The sequence below is a fragment of the Panthera onca genome, chromosome C2, assembly GCF_046562875.1.
Source record: "Panthera onca isolate mPanOnc1 chromosome C2, mPanOnc1 haplotype 2, whole genome shotgun sequence".
Classification (NCBI taxonomy): domain Eukaryota; kingdom Metazoa; phylum Chordata; class Mammalia; order Carnivora; family Felidae; genus Panthera; species Panthera onca.
In genome coordinates this window covers 61,992,660-62,014,036 of record NC_138347.1, presented here as the reverse complement: position 1 = coordinate 62,014,036, position 21,377 = coordinate 61,992,660, and the positions used below count along the sequence as shown (strand labels likewise).

The 21,377-nt window shown below is 40.0% G+C and overlaps 1 protein-coding gene across 6 annotated transcripts in view; it reads left to right on the top strand.

Moving 5' to 3' along the window:
* Nucleotides 1-21,377, top strand: part of LSAMP (limbic system associated membrane protein) — an 889,273-nt gene that overhangs the window by 844,606 nt on the left and 23,290 nt on the right. For 3 of the 6 annotated variants that reach the window (XM_078453038.2, XM_060639945.3, XM_078453039.2), the window contains 3 exons: nucleotides 9,601-9,721; nucleotides 10,208-10,356; nucleotides 17,600-17,635. In XM_078453038.2, the coding sequence (XP_078309164.1) occupies nucleotides 9,601-9,721; nucleotides 10,208-10,356; nucleotides 17,600-17,635 (306 nt within the window). The other 3 variants (XM_060639946.3, XM_060639948.3, XM_060639947.3) reach the window with 3 other exon arrangements.

Below are 21,377 nucleotides of genomic sequence, written 5' to 3'. Positions count from 1 at the left end.
GATGTCCTAACATTTCTTCCCTCCTATGCATTTAGCATACTTACACACACACACACACACACACACACACACACACACACATAAATACATACCCTACACACCCATATATACATATCCACATATAACACACATACATGCACATGCAGGCACAAAGGCATACAGAGACACATGCACAATCACATTGACCCACATTTGAAGATATACTTCAGACCATGACAAGTTACCTTCCATTATCTTAAGTCCTCCTTGCAGTTACCTATATACCAGTGATCCAAATTAAGTCCCTGTCATGGTGTACATAATAGACTCCATTTTAGGGTTTGAGACACAGAAGCCCCAGGAGGTAAAAATTGCCTTTCCAGTGTGAAAGCAAGTGTAAGAAAAGGGATTCAGACTCTGGCCCATTTGATTCTAAAGCCCATGCTCTCAGGAGAAAGAGGAAGAGAAGGAGTTTTCAATTCTTAATACCTACCACGTGCAGCACTGGACTAATGGGTTTACATTTGTCATTTAATTCACACAGTAAACTCCTGAGAAAAATATCATTAGGTTGACTTTAAAATTCTGGGAACTGAGGCATAAAGAGGTGAGGAAACTTGCCTAAGGTGACCTGGTCCACACTGGGCTGCACCATTTCCCAATGCCCTGTTTTAACCTTGCAGCCTTCTGAGACAGACAGTGAAATCTCCTTCACACCATACCTAGAAGAATCCAATACCTAGGACTCTGCCATAGACACTTATGGAAATCATTTCCAAGAAGTAAGGGGTACATCTGATGAGCTCTGAAGTGCTTTTATCCTGTAGCTGTCTGTGATTTTTTTTAGTAATAGAGTTTTGAAATGCCAGTGTTACCATTCTTTTTCAGTGCTGGGTGTGTTTCAAAGACACATTAATGATCTCAATGTTATAAAATGCTTTAGGACCTTTTTTTCACATGAAAGGCAATTTCTCTGGGTGTTTATATAAGTTTATAATTAGGTTAGTTAGGTTCTTTTATGTACACAGAGCCGTGCCATCATCTTCCACCTCTTCTCTGACTTTTAGAGTTAAGATTTCATTTTCTCTTAATTGACCTTCATCTTAATTAGATTTCTGAAAGTCCAGTCATGGAGTACATAGAAAATATTTATGCTTCCATTGTGTGAAACATCAAAGTGGTCTGCATTGCAGATGGTTCCCAAGATCAAAGCCAGCCGCCTGGGCCCTATTATTATTAGCGCAATTAGTCTGACATTGCTCCTTTTTGACTGTCCCCATAGTGTAACTTAGAGCAGCAGAAAATACTGATAATTTTCAAGAAAGGCTTTTATGAAGACGTGAGCTTTTCCTAGTGTTGGGTGAACCATGGAAGAATATAGGCAGAACCTTAAGATTCTGAAAATATACCTAATAACAAATCACACGGAGATTTATAATGAGCTTAAACATCCTGTATGTCCTAACCAGCAGCACCTGGCACATGCCTGACCTTATAAAAATTGCTAAGTGAATGTTTACTGAGTGAGTAGATAAAAAACTCATAGGTAAACTCTGCTTTTGTCACATTTCTCCAAACTTTGCGAATGATATCAGTCACATATTAGAAAATATATTTAGTATCGATTTCCTTTGTGATCACCTTTTTACCAACACTTCATAAGCTATGTTTATATTACATTAAAACAACTAGCCATTGTACCTGTTGGTCTGTTCATACAATTTGTCCTATTTAAATGTAGTTGTATTAAGTAGATGAAGACTCCCAAGATTAAATTACAGAATCGGGTCTGGCTAGCAGAACTTGTTCCTACTGTGAAAAATCCAGTGTTTACCTTCATCACTTGATCTGAGCCTACCTAGTATGAAAGTGTCCCATTATTTAAATGGATTCCTCTTCCTTTTCAAAACACAGGGCTTGGAATTAGTTCAGGGGATCAGGACGGCTAAGATAAATAGTGGCTGAATAGATTATTGTAATGAAACAGACCCTGAGTACCACTGCAAAAAAAAGTCCCAATGTTGACAATTTTCTTCTATGAGCATTTCATTGATTCATTTACTCAGTTGCCAACAGATATTTGTTGCAGGGCACTGAAATCCTAGAGCACTAAACAAGAGCTGTAGACAACAACAGTTTGTCCTGTTTACCTCATAAGCTGGATTCTGCTGTCTTTCCTTTTTGCTTCTCTTGGATAATCCTTCTCCACAGTTGGTTTATAGCATTACATATAGCCATTTGACATGCAAAATCTATTTTCTAAGTAGTAAGAGGTCCTGGAGTTTCAGCAGCTAAATTATTGACCTGAAATCTCTTCAACTAAATAGGCTTATTACTAGTACAATAGATAGGACTTCTGGCTTCTTGTATCTTACTCACAGTACAGCTGCAATTTCTTCCAGACACCAGCCCTAGGGACAACTAGCCTCTCCTAACAGATTCTATGTGTAAGCCTTCAATTTCAGTTCTCACAGTGTATTAAAAGTACCTACTTATGGGTTTACCTCATCTTAGTGCCCAATGTCCTGAGGATAACATCTTGTGCATAGTAAATGTTCAATAAATGCAGACTGTTAAGTTTATTGGACTTTTCTTGTACTGAAATCTTTTCCTACTTCTGCAGAAATTCTTCTCCAAAGCTGCCCCTAGCTCTCAAACCTTCCTTCCATCCCATTAACCAGCTAATATTCCTACTTTCCACTTTCCCACAACTATGTCTCCAATCAGGTTCACACTATCATGCTATAACTTCTTTTTCCTCTACTTACTTCTCTTTGAACTCAGCTCTGCCTCCACACTGGTATCCAGAGCTACCCAACACAGATGCTGGGGGACATGGATGCTGGCATTTCTAAAGCTCACCCTTATGTTTGATAGCCATTTATTAGAGGGGCAGAGGTTACCTGTGGGCATAGAGCCCACAGTTGGGATTGCAGACATCCATTGTCTCCAGGTAATATATATGTATTTTAACTGAACTCTTCAGTGCTTTGATTCAAAAATCACCTAATGATGAGACTTTAGGAAAATAACTGCTCAACATGGAACCAGACTGGCTACTTTCTCTGCATATTCATAGCTACAGCTATTCATTTCCCATGCCAATGGAAATGTTTACTCTTATATTTGGGATAGTTTCAGTAAGCACATGTCCTAATGTTCATGACTCTATTATGGGACCTTCAGAGGAAATATTCAGTAAGAATCCAGAGTACTGCAATCTTCCACCATAATTTTGCAATGTGAACAGGAATCATAATTTTCTGAATTCCTTCAGTGTACCAAGACTGTTAGAAATTTTGTATGATTCACTGTAATCATCACATCAACAGTGGCTAACCAAGGAGGGAGGTATATTGGGCCTGACCTGCCCCAGCAAAGAGGAGTATTTACTTTATCACTGAAATTGTTTAGTATGTTTGGTTTAGTATTACTGGATCAAGGTGATTTAACAACAACAAAAAAAGACAACTTTCGGTTAGTTCTATTATTGTTTCTAAATTCTTTGGAGACAGTACCTTTCTTATTGCCTACATTTTCTGCTCCTCCCCTCTTGGTCTACCATTGCACACCAACCCGGGAAGACAATCAGATTATCCCTCTGCAGAGAGGACAAAAACAGAGCTTAGAGAATATAAGCATTCTTGGCCACAAAATCAAAGAACTTGTGAATAGTAGATAGAGTTGGGATTCTAACCAAGATCTAACTCCAAAGACCTCTTTCCTTCCAAACTACCATGTGAATAATAGTAATAAAAATAATAAATGTAGGGCCCCTGGGTGGCTCAGTTGGTTAAACAACTGACTTCGGCTCAGGTCATGATCTCACAGATTGTGAGTTCAAGTCACGCAACCCCACTTTGGGTGAACAGGAGCCCCACACTGAGTGAACACGAGCCCCACTTTGGGTGAGCCCCACTTCTCTCTCTCTCTCTGCCCTTCACTCACTTGCACCCTCTCTCTCTCAATAATAATAATAATAATAATAATAATAATAAATGTAATCACCTCAAGTATTAAGCATGCTCTCATATACATGATTTCATTTGATCTTTATGTCAAACCTGTGAGACAGATCACAGGGGCCATCATCTACATTCAGAGGTAAGGGGCTCCACGAGATCAATATGTCATCTCTAGGAGATGACAACCTAAGTGGCACAGGCAGAAATTGAGCCCACAACTCCTAATTTCTAATGCAGGTTTATACCTACTATGTACTGCATGTTCTGCTATTTTTGGTACCCTTTAATATTAAGCAGATATAGAACTTTTTAAGCTACCATTATGCTCCCCTAAGTGGTATTTTTCCTTATTAGGAATTCATTTCTTTTTATTTATTTATTTTTTTTAATCAGTGTTTTCTTTTTTTTAATGTTTATTTGTTTTTGAAAGAGCTAATGAGCACATGAGCGGGGAGGGGGCAGAGAAACAGGGGGACAGAAGATCCAAAGCAGGCTCTGCACTGACAGCAGAAAGCCTTATGCGGGGCTCAAACTCACAAACCATGAGATCATGACCTGAGCCAAAGTCAGACACTTAACTGACTGAGCCACCCAGGTGCCCCAGGAATTCATTTCTTTTTAAAGGAACTCATTCAAATGGAAGCCCAGAGAGGTCAAAGCATGAGCTTCAAAACGTTGGTTCAAATCTAGACTCCATCAAATTCTGGCTATGTGAATTTGGACAAGTTATTAACCCTCTGTATATCTGTCTTCTCATTTATAAACTAGGGTTAATAATCCTTACTTCCAACAGCTACTATTTGGATAAAAAGAACATCTAAAGCCTAGAAAGTGCTAACACATGGTAAATGCCCACAAATTGAGATCTTTACTAAGAATTTTGTTCTTTTTATATTATTATTCCAAAATTTAGGATGATTAAATAAATGATACTCTGTTTGCCAAGCCATTGTCATTGTCATCCTATCATTCTAATCGAAAGACTCTTGTTATTTGTGATATAAGAAGAAGAAAGTCCTGGGGCACCTGGGTGGCTCAGTCAGTTAAGTGTCAACTCTTGGTGTCAACTCAGGTCATGATCTCATGGTTCATGAGATCGAGCCCCATGTCTGGCTCTGTGCTGACAGCATAGAACCTGCCTAGGATTCTCTCTCTCCCTCTCTCCCTGCCCCTTTCACACTTGCACGTGGGCTCTCTCTTTCTCTCAAAATAAATAAACATTAAAAAAAGAAAAAGAAAGTCCTTATTAATATATTCAGAACCCAGAATTTTTAAGTAATGAAAACTGGAAGAGTCCTTTGAAAATTGTAGGCTACTCTAAAATCACATAAAGGATTACAATGGACCTCTGTGCAGCATTTTTATTAAGCCACATTTAATTTTTATTATAATGATATTTTGAGCATGGACATCTATTATTTTAACTACACCAGGCATGCTGCAATGTGATTTATAACAATTTTTCTTAGTCTCACCTATACAGGATTCATTACAAATGAATTTGAAATGTTCATTCCAATAAGCCGTGAGTGAAACAGACCTGTACCATTGTGTCATCTGAGAAATATTAGGAACAATGAGTTCTTCATACATTTATCATTATCTGTGAAGTTTTCTTGGTAGGAGAAATTTCCTAGATTTTCAAGGAGAGAAGCGAGTGTTCGGCCTTTGTAATTGACCAATGTCATCCTATCCCAAAATTAGTGCACTTAAAAGTGTTCAACCCTAATTCGCTGCCACTTTTCCCATGCTGGCATCTCTGAGGGGCTAATAAATAACTTACTACTTAGTTATTCAGGTTCTGAACAAATTGAGAAATAAGTAAAGATGTATGGAAGACTCAATGGCCCCCATTGTTAGAGATCAAGATGGGAAGATGTAGTACTTAGTGTGGACAACTTATTTCCCCAGTCATGGCAGCAGCCCTGGAATGGTGCAGGCTTACTCACCTGAGAGTGGGAAGGATACAGTCCTGGTAAGACTTTCTTGTGGAGAAGCAGAGGGGAAGCCCTGTTCCCTGCCAGAAGCTTGGTTGCAAAGGAAGCAAGGAAAGAGAGGAGCTAAAGAAACCTCATTTATTCTTCCCAAATTTTTCACTCAGAATCATTTCTTCCTTCTGGGTCCCAGAGCAAGAAGTGAAATAAGCTCCCACCACACAGAAGGAAACATCCAGAGCAAGGAAGAACTCTCCCACAAAACTGTACAGCTGGGACCTGCATCCCTGGTCCCATGGTGGAAGGTCTGGAAGCCATTTATCATGGCATTATTACATTGAGGTGCCACAGCTATGAGTGCCAGAGGCGGAGGGGATGGACAGCGTGTAATTGGGCCCAGATTATGCTGGTTTAGCAAAAAGGTAGTCATCATCAAGGGTTTGTCACTCATAGCAATGTGGCTCCAGAAACTCACAAACACTGGTTCAAACTCATTTTACAAACTGAGAAATTAAAGCAGTAGAATTACAAGCAAGATTATCTCTCTGGCCAGCATGCTGCAAACTGTGGAGGGAGTCACTGGCAGCTTAACAACCTGCTTCCGTGAAGAGGTGAGGATGGGAAACTAGCATTCATTCGTGGCCATCTATGTCTCTTCTGACATATCCTTTCTCAGAAGATGGCATCACTTAGATGCTCAAGCCAGAAACTTGGGTGTTACCTTTGACACTCCTCCTTTACATAGGTTCTTGTCTTTTTTTTTTTTTTTTGAGAGGGGAAGGAGGGCCAGAGGAAGAGAATTTTAAACAGGCTGTACATGGGGTGCCTGGGTGGCTCAGTCGGATAAGCATCCGACTTCTGCTCAGGTCCTGATCTCACAGTTTGTGGGTTCGAGCCACGCCATTGGGCTCTGTGCTGATGGCTCAGAGCCTGGAGCCTGCTTCGGCTTCTGTGTCTCCTTCTCTCTCTGCCCCTCCGCCAACTTGTGCTGTGTCTCTCTCTGTCTCTCAAAAATAAATAAATGTAAAAAAAAAAAAAAATTTTAAACAGGCTGTAGGTTCAGCACAGAGCCTGACGTAGGGCGTGATCTCACAACCATGAGATCACAACCTGAGCCGAAATCAAGAGTCAGACACTTAACTGACTGAGCCACCCAGGCACCCCTATTCTTGTAAGTTCTGAGGCTCCATACCTTTCCATCGCAAATCTGCCCATTCTCGTCCAGCCCCTTTATCACAAACCTAGCACAGGCTATCTTGGCTTCCTTCAGTAATCTCGAAGTGGACCTCCCTGCCTCTGGTTCCAGCATTATATAGATGAGGAAATTGAAGAAATGTAACTCTAGATAAAGTACTATCTTCTATAAGGAGGAAGGACAGTGAGGGATAGAACCTGGATTTGGGCTCACATCTATCAAACTCTAAATCTAAACTCTTAACCTCTATTCTATGCCCCATCTCTATACAAATACCTCCCCCACCAATACAACTACCACCAATTATTCCATTGTCTTTTTTAAATGTTTATTTATTTATTTTTGAGAGAGAGAGAGAGAGAGAGAGAGAGCCAGTGGGGGAGGGGCAGAGAGAGAGGGAGACACAGAATCCAAAGCAGGCTGTAAGCTGTCAGCACAGAGCCCAACGTGGGGTTCAAACCCACAGACCACGAGATCATGACCTGAGCTAAAGTCAGATGCTTAACCCACTGAGCCACCCAGGCGCCCCTCCATTTTCTTTTGAACTAATGGACTCTAATGATCTATATAACCAAACATAGAATGAAAGAATTGTAAGTGGAATCTTGGGGATCCTTTTAAGCTAACTCCTTCTTTTAAAAGATGAGAAAGAAAAAGCTCAAACTGGTGCAGACACTTGTCCAGGCCACAGTTCTATTTAAGAGAAGAGTCAAAATCAGACCTCAGGTTTCCTGTTTCTGACTGTTCGTCCTGACTCCTAACCCATGGAACAGATAAATGAGTTACAATTTTGAAAGTTAGTAATTTAAGGGCTAAATGCGTTATGGGTAGGAAAACAGACTTAGGTCGTAATGATACCAACTGCCCATTTGTGAAGGATAGGCAGTTTTCACTAGAATTGGGTTTTTTTGTTTTTGTTTTTGTTTTTGTTTTTGTTTTTGTTTTTAAGCTGGAAGAGATACTATAGGTCATTAAAGTGTGGTTCCCTCATTTTATAGGTAATAAAACCAAGGCTCAGTAAGATAAATTGTGTGATGGGAGGGCCACACAACCAAACTGAAATTAAAATCCAGGACCCCTAGTTTCCAATCCAAGGTTCTTTTCTGCTCATCAGACTGCTTTTTTGTGCCAAACAAAATTGAGCAGGTAAGTCTAAAACAGAACAGCCACTACCAGCCACTCTGGCACACCTGTCTGCACATGGGCTGGAGGTGCTTGTCTAACCATGCTTTAACTCCTCCTCTCTCTGGCAGTGATTTAAAGATGTCCAAGCTGATGTAAAAATGAACTGGGAGAGAAAACTGCACACTAACCTGATGCTTTTGTGCATCCTTTTTAACTAAGAAGAGCAGAGTCTTTCATAGACGGGAAACTTGGAAAATAATTTTGAATATGAAGACAAAATTCAGAAATGAGCGAGCTGAACCAAGTGCTAAAGAGCAGAAATTTAAATGAATTTTGTGTTACTAGAGTTTTCTTTGCTAATTTCCCTAAGTAAGCTTTTTCCTCTACAAAGTCTAAACAGATTGTTCGGCTCTATTTTTGACTTGTGTGCACAGCCAGCCTACCATTTTCTGGCAGATGACCTTTGGACCGAAAACTACTTTTCTCCTTGAAGGTCCATAACCTGCACAAATACAACGTCATCAAGCCCGGAGCTCGAGCCTACCATCCCAGCTCGGTCACACATCCCTGTAAACACTCATTCCGCCCTCTGAAGGACTGTTTGAAAGAATCGTGGCAAATTAGGATATCAGATGTGCTTCTGAGTTTATTTCAAGCCCGCTACACGTTTTGCAGACCCAGTTCGAAGCAGCACATATCAAGTGTACAACTGCCAGAGAGCACAGAAAACGGACACGCGGCAGGGTAGACCTCAAACTGCACACTCACACACAAAAGCACAATTTACTTGGGTCATGCGATAAGGGAACTCTTAGGAGAAAAAAAGGTAATCATCTAACACAATTTTGTTCATTCGTGTGTTTGTTTTTCTGAATTCCTGCAATGATTATCAGGCTAAGCTTGGGTTGGGAGAATTTTAGCCCCCTATTACTTTCACCAAACTTCTTACCACCATCTCAAACTGTGACAATAATGACAATAATAATGATGATGAACAAGAAAAACACTCAAATTATATGTTTGAAATCCCAAGACCTTTAGTATCACCACTTAACTTATGAAAAGAAAAAAATGATGTAAGTATTACAATCCATGGTTGAAATAATTGTTGGTCTATTGAAGGAGGGAGACAGAAATCCTATTCCATTGCCATAAAACCCTGTTAAGCGTCCCATTTAGGAAAAGCAAGTCCATAGTTTCATTAATCATCTCTCATTTTATTTAGTTTTCTAGTGATCAGTCCCATTCATTCAGGTGATCACAAAATTCTTGTAAATGAGGATTTTAAGACTTCCTTTCGTGCAGCTCTCCAATCAGATTGTCCTTTCTGATTCCTTCTTGCGTGGAAATTCCACAGCACCCTCTGACTTTCATGTAAACTGTGTGCCCGTCTTTTCTCCAGATCCTCCCACTATCACAGAATCCAAGAGCAATGAAGCCACCACAGGACGGAAAGCTTCACTCAAATGCGAGGCCTCAGCAGTGCCTGCGCCTGACTTTGAGTGGTACCGGGATGACACCAGGTATGTGCCAAACGTGCCATGCCCCAGTTGTTCCACTAGGTGATCCTAGGGACAGAACCTAGCCCCGCTGTAATTATGTGAGTCTATACTATTAGACTCTTCATTTTCTAAATCTGTTTATCAAGTGCTTAGAGGCCTGTAGTTCTTAATCTGAAGCCCCAGAGCATTCAAGTTACATGCAAAGAGTGAAGTAGCTGGTTTAATGGGTATTAAGCCACCTGTATGTCTTTCTGTATGTCTCCACCTGTATGTCTTTCTTGCCTGGAGCAGAAGCCAAAGCTCAGTGAAACTCATCCATTCTTAAGTCTTCTCTGTCGGTAGACATCGGTTCTGATAATACAGAGTTGCACGATTAAAATGAGAAATTGAGCAGGGAACAAGCTGTTATTACATTTCTCTCCATGTCCTCCAATATGATGAAAAAGGGATTGCTACACCAAGTTTTCATCAGTGTTTCTTTTTACTCTTCTGTTTTTGAACTCTTAGGATAAACAGTGCTAATGGCCTTGAGATTAAGAGCACGGAGGGCCAGTCCTCCCTGACGGTGACCAACGTCACTGAGGAGCACTATGGCAACTATACCTGCGTGGCTGCCAACAATCTGGGGGTCACCAATGCCAGCCTAGTCCTTTTCAGTAAGTATGCCAAAGTAGGGCCTGACTCGGGAGAATTCAGTCAAGTGAGTGCTCCCGTGGAAAGCTTGAAAAGCATTCCTTTACCTCACCTTCAACCTTACCTATTAAAGGTAAACATACACAAAAATAAGAATCCAGTCACTGAAACAAAAACACAGGACTTCAATCCCTATGCATAGGGCAAGATTTACAAATCAAATAACGTTTCTCTTCCTTTTGATAACTGCCTTGTGGTTTTTTTTGTTGTTGCTGGTTTTTGGGTTTTTTTGTTTATTTTGTTTTTTGTTTGTTTTTTAGTTTTGTTTTTGCCTGGTTGATTTAACTGTAAGAATACTCAGAGAACAGAAATCTCTTTGGTGATGATCTTTTAAGGAACAGAGGTGATGTAAGATCCTGGAAAATAGATGGCAGTTAAAAAATGGCACTGGTGAGAGTGATTGAAGAAGATATAGTCCGTGAGGATGGATAAGGTGCTGGGGGAAGGGAGAGGCTGGGAAAAGGAAGCGTATTTTTAACAACACAAGAGAAAGGTGGAATGAATGATTAAAACATCATATAAAATCTAAAAGAGGAAAAATGGTTGCAGAAAGGTTTCCATATGACAGCAGGGAACATTACTTGTATCACATATTTTTGGAAGAGATAAAATGGTGGGAGAGAGGAGCATCCACAGAGCAGAGAAGATCCTCAGGCCGACTGAGGAGGACTCAGTTGTTTTAGCTTACTGGTGTTACTAGGAGAGCGCACCTTGGACCCTTGCCGTTTAGCAGCTGTTAACCTTCGGGTATCTGACCCCCTGCCTGATGGCTACAAGCATAGACATAAACGCCCCTGAGAAACGGATGGGTGAAATTAGGAGAAGATGATACATTTGGATTAGAGAAATGTTTATAAGGATAAGTAAAACAAACACAAGAGTTAGTTAGCACATGCTGGACCAGAAAGTTTATTTGGACTAAAAGACAAAGTCCAAAAACTTTACTAGTATGATTTTGGAATAACAATCCACTAGGAATTTTTCTTCTGCACAGATTCAGTTGGAAAATCTAGAAATATTATGACTAAGAGAGATGTCTCTATCTTTCTTTATTTTAGATGAGCCTTCAAGGAAAAAAATATATATATATATTATATGTATAATATATATATAATATATACATGAGAAAAATCAATTTAAGTGAGAGTTCTCTTAAGATGCAGTATTAAAGCCATTTTCTAACTGCTCAAGACCCAACTCTTTAAAAAAAAAAAAATACCACAAACTATGCTAAATTTGGCCTTCAATTTCTCACCCATAACTGCCATTGACTTCAGTCTATAACAGTTTGATGGGATACAGCTATACAAGTGCTTAAGTTTAAAATTCATATGAATTTTAATATGAAGTTTAAAATTCATATTGCTGTTTACTTGTCTCCAAGGACCAAACATCAGTGTTCTTCACTTCAGCTAGAGGCACCAATATCTCAAAACACTTGAGAAGATAATTATTAAGAAATGTAGTTACCTGTTTCACTCTTGACATCAGGGATTCCGTAAGTGGGGGGGGGGGGGGTGCAAATAGCCTCAACCCTGAATTTGGGATTCTGACATATCTAAGGTAACCTGGTTAAGTAGAACAACATACACTTAATAAGTTTTATAGGGGTTCGAAAAGAGAAAGTGGGACAACTGGATTAGTTAGAGAAAGTAAGGAACTATAATTTGCATTAAAGCATCTTCTCGTTGTATCCCATCCAGAGGAAGAAATGTGCTAATGATATATTTCAAATGATAAATAAAATGACACCTACTGACTGAGAGAGAGGAGGGTAAAGAGGATGGAAGGGTGGAATACTCCAGGAGGCATGGACTAGGGCAGAGATAATGGAGATACTGCTTGTCTGCTGGTGCCCATGGTAACCTCAAGGCCTTTCATACCCTTGCCCTATGCATCAAAGTCCATTTAAAGGACTCAACCCAGGGGCGCCTGGGTGGCTCAGTCGGTTGAGCGTCCGACTTCAGCTCAGGTCACGATCTCACGGCCCGTGAGTTCGAGCCCCGCGTCGGGCTCTGGGCTAATGGCTCAGAGCCTGGAGCCTGCTTCTGATTCTGTGTCTCCCTCTCTCTCTGCCCCTCCCCCGTTCATGCTTTGTCTCTCTCTGTCCCAAAAATAAATAAACGTTAAAAAAAAAAATTTAAAAAAAAATAAAGGACTCAACCCAGTAAAATTAAGAAATGCCAAGACAAGAATCTTAGAGAATTTCTGTTTGTAAGCTGGAATCGCCTAATTATGCATGTGTATCATAATCATATTGTCCCGATGACTTCACAGAAGTCACTTTCAATTACACGTTTGAGAAGTGCACAGCACAGTGATTAACGGGGCTCTACTTCCCCGCGGGCCCACACTGCCCTCCACAGAACACCGCACCCCGCCCCCCCTCCCAGGCACTAGCTCTGCATTTAGCAGCATGTGCATCAGCGTGGAGTTCAGAGCTGATCTCCCACCTAATGGGGAAGTTAGGAGGCATAATGCTAAAAATTAGTGAACCTACTGCCCGCTTTCTTAGACCCAAGGCCTAAATGTGGACATTTCGGGTTTGTTTTAATGTTCATTTTATTTTTGAGAGAGAGAGAAAGAGAGAGTTGAGAGAGAGAGAGAGAGAAAGCTCAAGCAGGGGAGAGGAAGAGAGAGAGGGAGACACGGAATTCGAAGCAGGCTCCAGGCTCAGCGCCGTCAGCACAGACACAGAGCCCCGTGGGGGGCTCGAACTCAGGAGCCATGAGCCAGGAGATCATGATCTGAACGGAAGTCGAATGCTTAACCGGCTGAGCCACCCAGGCGCTCCTAAGTGTGGACATTCCAAAGGGGAAGCTGTGCTTTTTACATACGGGAAGGGCACTTCTGCCTCGGCCACCCCTCCATGACCATTTAGTTTTGGGAGGCGCATTGCTACATCCTTCATTCCTTGGGAATACAGCTGTACCGCAACCTACTTCACACAGGCAAGAGAGAGAGAGGGAGGAGGTGGGGAAAGGGGAAAAAAAAAAAAAAAAAAAAAAAAAGAAAGTACCTATGTGAACAGATTGCTCATTACTTAGACTCAAAGTAGATGGGTTTAATGGGTAGAAGGAAGACGCCGCTGACAGCGGCACTTTTGCACGGAACAGGGTCAGGAGGGGGGCGAGGCCTGGGAGGGGAGGAGGGGAGCGAGGCCTGGGAGGGGAGGGGGGGCGGCTGCCGCAACCCTGACAGAGAGCACTGTGTGGGCAGCGGGGTGCTGTGCTGACCAGCCAGTCCAGAGCAGACCAGGCAGGTGGTGAGCTACTGCCCGCCAGCAAGAGGCAGCACGTAGAACTGGAGCCCCTGAAGAGTTCGCGATGATCTGTCTTCATTGGTGCGTCAGCACATTTTCAGTGTCCACCACAGTGACACGTGCTGACTCTTTGCGCAGTGTCAATTTGCGGTCACTGATCCATCTTGTCCTCCACCACATGCGTACATATACTTCTCCACTCTATTCAAATATTGATCTCCAAGGGGGTCAAAATAATTGAAGGAAAGTGCAAGAATACATTGTATGCCTAGTAATTTTTTCCTAAGCTAGTGGAAGCATTCTTTTCTCATTTGTTCTGTTCTCCACACATTGTAGCATTGTTTGTCAAGGATCTGTACCACCTCAGCCTATATTATATCCAAGCTTAGATGTTTTTCTTCATCCTGGGCAAAGCGTTACATTGTATATTTTTTTCTGAACACATTCATCCCATGGGACAGTGTGTACAGGCAAAGATTCAGCCCCTTAGTCCTCGTCAGCTATGGGGACATGCAGCGCCTAGAGGAAGACTTTGGCTTCTATTGATGCCAAGAGAAGGTCCATTGTCAGCATATGTAACATAGCAGATTCTGTATTTCCACACTGATGACTACAATGTACCCACAAGGGAAACCTATCTTGTTTCCGTGTTTATGTTGAGTTACTTTTAAAGCAATGGATGGGGAGGGAGGATGGGGTGATGATTTTAATGTCATCACTTCTGATGAAGTGAATGCTTAACAAGGTACTCTGAACATGTGCTAAACCCTTAACATACATGATCTCATTTAACTCTCAAATCCAGGCTCTAGATCAATGTGTTACCTAGATTGGTGTATGTGGAGAAAATGTTAGGAGATGTATCTTTTGTAGTCTGGAAGTGAGGAGACATCTAATTTCTTTCTCCTTTTTTCACTTAATGAGGTCTCTCCATGACTAGATATTGTCATATCCCTTCCCACCTCACTGTTTCTGCCACCTCTCATTTCCATTTCCATTGACCCCCATGGAATGGGTCCACTGGAGTAGTTAGATCATTGGTTAATCTTTGTCACAGTGAGATTCCTAACTCATATTCCAGCCTCGTGGTCAGCTTTTGACCCTAGGAATATTCCCACATGTTAAAGAATACTCCTACTGTACTGATCAATTACCTTCTATTTTAGAGAAATGTATCGATTAGTAAAGTATTGAAGCTATTAAGTACAAAAAAAAAATTAAAAATGCAAAGAAATCTACATTGAGCCATACCACATCAGTGTGTAGGAGGTTTTCAAATTCTCTTTTTATTTTAAAAGATAATTAACTTGTAAACCTATACTTGATTAAATCTCAAGTATTACCTAAGCAACCCAGCACTGGAGAGAGCCCTTAAAATGAGCGCCTCCCCCGCTTGTTTAGAAACCATTTTAAGTTGTTATCTTGGGGGCCTGGAGTTTAAATATATACCACTTGATGAAGTTAGTTAAGACTTGGCAAAGCCTCTTAACCAGCTACTTCTAGATGCCACATAATAAAACAGTGTGAGCAGCCATTTGAGCACTACCCTCATGTAGTTTGAAACACCGGCTGCAAACTTTAAAAGGGCTCTCTGTGGCTACTATAGGAAATAGATGGGCACTGGGACTAGATTTAGTTTCAAGAATAGGCATGGCATATGCTGACTTCCAGAAAGTTTACCGAACATCTGCAATACCCATTGGAAAAGAAAAGAAAATCATATTTGGGTTAACAAATTACCACTCTATATACACCTTACAATCAGCTCTAGCCTTTGCCATTTAAGTGCTTTTATATCAAAGGTTTTCCTTGTGAAGTGTAATGCCCCCACTTAACAGTTTCTCATTGGTGTCCCAACAGAATCAACCAATAACACACACATACATACACACACATATGCACACACACGTACATTTGGCAGATAAGAAACCAAAGATCAGAGTTAAGGGACTTACTAAGAGCCACAGCCTCTAGTTCTGGGGTCAGCCTTAGGGCTCTGTTCCTCAAACCTTCCAAAATAGCTGCTTAGCGATGCTGACCTCCCCCAAATATTAGCAACCAAAAGACAAAGCACATAGCACCAAAGTTTCTGTCCTCCCCTACTTTTGATTATCAAAAGTCAAAGAATTTCTTCTTCATTTTAAGTGATGTCGCTTCACTTTACACTCGAACAAGAGCCTACAAACCATGGCAAAATTATAAAATGCAGCAGAGTGATGGGGGAGGAATAAGGATAAAAAGCTGGGACTGGGAAGCATCTAAAGAATAAGTCAGTAGGGTGGAATTCAAGAATGAGAGTAACTAATGGGGCGTGATAGGGATAAGATGATGATAACAGGGTGGAGCTAAGATGATAATAACAAGCTGGGAACCAAGGAGGGTGGGTGAGATGATTTTAGCAATACAAATGGTCTTGTGGAAAGGAGGGCAGAGTGCATTTACCCAGCTGTGAACAGTGTGATGAGAAAATATTAAGCTGAGTCATTTAAACAGTCTGAATAATAATAGTGATAATAAAAAATAAAGTACAGTGGATAGAGTATAGTATGGGACAGTAGTCTCCAACTGCTACATAAATGCGGAAAGCAGTTTAGCTATTTAATTTCAAAGCTGAAAACTTAATACCAAATAACCAGTGGAGGTTTAAACTATTTTTCTACTTGACACTTGTGTAACTAAGACACAGTTGGTTGCCGCGCTACTATTGACCTGTTCTATCTTAATGCACTTAGCAAACTTTGGCATTTAAGTTACAACTTTCAGGCAAGCTAGAGAAAGGCTCACTCTACAAGGAGTCAGGGTTTTCTTGGCATCCAGATGTATTGAGTGTCCAAATTCCAGGCAAAATCTACTCTTTCTAGACATATGGTACAAGATGGCAGGCAGGTCAAGTTTGAATATGCACATATGCTTTTCTCTTTATGGTTTTGGTTTTTGTTTACTTCAATTTATCATTAGTCTTTATTTAACCAAATGGCTAGGAGGAATGTAAAGTGTGTGCTAATTATGTTGCATTATAGGGTTTAGGGGCAGTAGTAATGCATCCTAGTCCTAATACACCATTCTACCTTTCTGAAAGAGCCTCAGAGGAGGATTTAGAGTTAAACCTGGGGTTTTGATAAGACAAATACAGGATGCCTAAAGCCTGAGCTCTGTCAGCACATTCAACTTATGATCAGCAGCTTGGGGATGGGACTGTGAGGGACACATAAGCTCAAACCTATGTGTCCAAAAGAACACTTTTCTTACTCCACGGGATGTATCATCAAGTAAATTTGATTGGTTGATCAAATTTCAGGTGAGATTGTATTATTGCAAGAGAGTGGTATTAAAGAAAAGACAGAATGAAATAATACCATGCCAATTTGCTTATTTCCTTGGCATTACTCGCGCACTGGTATTAGAAGTGTGGAAATAAAAACCTGAGGGAAAAGTTGAATTAGTATTTCCCAAATAAATTTTCCACATACTTGGCTAAAGCTGATATGAGCTGTAGGGCTTAGGGAGAGGAAAGGAGTCCTTAGCTATCATGGGTCCATCTGTCCTGAGTTAAAGAGACCAGAACCAGGACGCGAAGATGCATGACTGACTGTGATCACTGCTAATTTAAATACCTTCAACCCAGCCCTCCAGAAAAATTGTAATTTTGGTAGTGAGTTTTTTTTCAGCGTAGGGTAGGATCCTGTTTGTAGGGTTACCACAGTAAGATGTCGTTTCCTACTCTAATTTTTTTAAAGCTTTGGATTTAAAATTTTAGCAATAACTTTCTGATAATTTAGTGTTGGCAGGAAGAACAGACAAATGCTTTATAGGAGATACTATCCTATAGGCATGGAAATTTATGTGCTCTATAGTTATCTGAGTAGCTAAGCATGAGTAAGATATAAATATACAGATAGATCTATATAAACTCTCCATGATGCTTACTATTTTTTCCCCTTTAGAGCGTGTTTCACCCACAATCCCCCATCCCATTCAAGGTCAGTATGATTTTTATGACTGTAGTTCTGTTGCTGGGTCATTCTCCATCATCCATAATGTGCAAAACACACAAAGGGGGATACATATTCACAACATTCACATACAATAGAAACCTTTTTTTTTTCTTTAAACCTTCAAAAGAAAGTTGATCAATTGTCCCCACACCAGTTGATAGACATGTAACAGATTCTTTATCTGACTTAAGTAGGTGAGTAGCTAGGGAGATGCTAAGCTCAGAAAGCAATTCTCTCTTCAATTAATATGTATTACAGGTAACTATGAACTCACATATTTGGAACACAGCCAGTTAAGTTCTGTAGCTCATAAAAATATGAATCCTCTAACTGACCACCCACACATTTGGAGACTTATACAATCCGAATCTCAAGTCATTGGTATTACTTAAAAAATGAATTTATCTACTACTGCCAAAGTTTGAACTCAACCAGATTACAAGGACATTAACTTTTCTTAAAATTGTGGCCAGTGCGGGGGCTTTTCCTTTTAAACATAACTATTTTAGAAAGCACAAATGAAAAAATAAGGTAGTCATTCTGTATTCCTTTTCATAAAACTTTCTCCACACCCAAATTAAATTTTGCCTCCTACATCACATTTAGATGCAAGTTGCAGCCCCAGCCTTCTAGCTTAAGGCTATTTAAAGGCAAATTGGCAAATAAAATTAAAACAATACAAAAAAATCTGAAATGAAACCAACCTACCATTGAAATTAAATTCCAGAAAAGTGATTTGCAAATAACACTCAAAGACCTGAGAAAAAATGGAAAGTAGGCCATGCGAGGCCTCATGTGGAAAAAATAAATCCAATTAAACAAGATTATTGTATACACTATAAAAGAAATGTGCTCAGAATTAAAGGTAGAAAGCTGCTGTTTTATAAGTTTGAAGACAGATCATGTTTCATTAACACTCATCCAAACTAAAAATTAGGCCAAAATTGGGTGAGGATATTCAGAGTGTCAATAATGTTATGTTTTACATATGTATGTATTCACATATATGCAAACTTATTTTAATTATATTTGCAATGAGAATTGCAGGGTTTCAAGGATCAACTAGACAGCTTAATAAAAAAGTTGCTCTTAAATTTTAAGAAGGGTCCAAACTATTTATAGAAGAACTCTGTTGAATAAAATCCTTCCTTAAAACATTAATGAAATCTGTTTCTTATCCCAACTACTAAAAATAAGACTTAAAATGTGCCTGTTTTTTAGACTTGACATGAAACTTAGTGTTCATGGAAAATATCCCATTTTGAATTCCTGACATGACACAATTATTTTAAGACATTTATCTTCGAGTGTTGCTGCAGAGACTGACACCATTTTATCATGTTGACATCTTGCAAATATCTTGATGTGACAAACACATACATACACATTTGTCCCAATGGATAATATCTTCAAAGAGGTCATGCTACATCCAAGACGAGCTTTGTAAACTGTCACTAAGCCTCTAGGTATCCTCTCTAGGAGCGGTTCTGCAGCCACAGACTCAAATATTTTATCTGATCATGCTTTATGATGTATATAACATGGAACAAAATGAAAGTCAGACACGATTCACAAAAGACAGCTGTTGGATATTGAAAAACAGTTTGGGCCAGGAATGAAGCAAGTTGAACTTGATATTTTCCCACAAACTGAATTGTTGATTGGAGAATGACCCTAGTTTGATTTTACGTTGTAGATAGACAATAGATAGCTTCTTTAGATCCAATAGTTCTAGAGAATATAGTTTATTTTACTACTAATACTTTGGGCTTCTGCTGGTAGAAATTGAAAAGCTGTTCATCGAGACTTGGGATAGCTGATGTGTGAGGTGGGTATGGAAAGATAATGCCCTTTAAGTTCCCTGTCTCTTACAAGGGCTTTAACTTGTAGAAATCAGCCCCTTTTCTCCTCTTCTGCCCAGGCAAGATGGCAACCCATGTGAAATGCAGTATCCCATGGGAAAAAAAAAAAATTGAGGTATAGGATCCTTAACTCTTTTTTATAGTGCCACTTAAGTACCAAAATATCTATGAAAAGCCTACCTACCTCAGGTTGGTCATATCTATAACACAAAATACCTTTGTTTAATTAAATACTGTATATTGTCATCATCTAGGTACAATCCTACATTTCAGCCCTAAAGTGTTAATGTATCTATTAGCAGTTGGTTGATACAAATGGCCAGAAGGATATGAAACCAATCAGTTTCCTTCAGGGGTTTTGAAAATATGAGAAAGTTCCAAAGGTCCTTTTTTGTCCGCCCATCACAAAAAAAGAGAACTTTCTCTCCTATTTTCCAATAACAGAAATACATGTTTAATTTTAGCTGCTTCATTGTTAATGTCTTTCATTGGAGGGTCTCCCCCACCCCCACTCTACATGGCTCATCAAGCTGACGGGGGATAAACATCAGAGTCGCAGCAGGAATGCAGTCCTAAACCCCTTCAAGCTGTGATTAAACAAAAACAAGGCTCAATAAATCAAATGTATTTCTCTTGGGTTTCCTTCATCATATTGCTTGATTTTCTGCAGTGATAATAATAATACTGGAATTACACCAAAGGATAATTTGTATTGTCTGTGGCCAATCAGGAATTTTCAAATGTCCTTTCCTATTCTGCCACAAACAAAACAAAACAAAAAAATCAGTGTGCTTCCCTGCTTCTTAATTTAAAAGATATATATAAATAAATAAGTGTTCCATCCTTGATCTGTTTCTGATAGGTGTTTTTTCCCATTAATTTTAATTTAGGTTTATTTATTCTGAAATGAGTCCTGAATTGCATATATTTGCATAACTACTCCTGACTATATCACTGCAGAAAATCCACTGAATTGTAAAATGAGGGAAGAGTCAGCTCTAAATGTCTGAGGGAACTTTTCTCACTTTGTTAGGCTCAGATCATTTCCTGAGGATTCTGAATACTGGGAAATGATAATACTGCTCGTCTCCTCCCCATAAGCTTTCTTGTGCATAACCTCTCAAGATGGAAGCTCACCTAGAGATGCCCTCACACTTAGAAGGACTGCAGTTTCAAAATAAAGTGACAAAACCAGCTTCCGAAAGTTAAAGTGAAGTACAAGAAGAAAAAGGACAAGGACAAACTACCATTGTTTTACTTTTATCACCCTCAAGTGAGGAATCCCCTTGAGTGTGGGACTCTCTGGGCTCAATCAGCCCCTCCTTCTTCCATCACTGGTACTTTAAAAAAAAATTAATAACCCTGGAATGTGTCTCACTTGCTTGCCTCCCATCTGATTATTTATCCCAAGTGAACAGCCTTTCCATTCACTAACCCCGTGTGGCTAGCGGGTTTGGGAAATGTCAAGATTATCTTCCAGGTTCAGGCTTTGCACTGGGTTTGTTCACAGCTGCTTGCCATTCAGTTCCTGTTTTTCCATTGATAAAACACATTGCACATGGCTGGGTTTGCATGATTAATACAGCTGTCTAAAGCTTTCTCAGAAAACAAAACAAAACCCCCCAAAATTAAAGTTTAAAAAAAAATTAAAATCCAACCTACAAACAAACCAGGCTTGCAGAAATCTGAAGTCCAACTGGCATGTTTTCTCCCGAAGGGCAACTGGTGTTGTTCTGGGCAGGCCTGGCATCAGAACAGCCACATTCCATCTCCAGTAGGAGGAGGCGACATACCTGCCCTCACCTGGCACTCCCAGAAATGGGTTCTCAAGATCAGATGCCACTGGGATGGAAGGAAAACTGGGA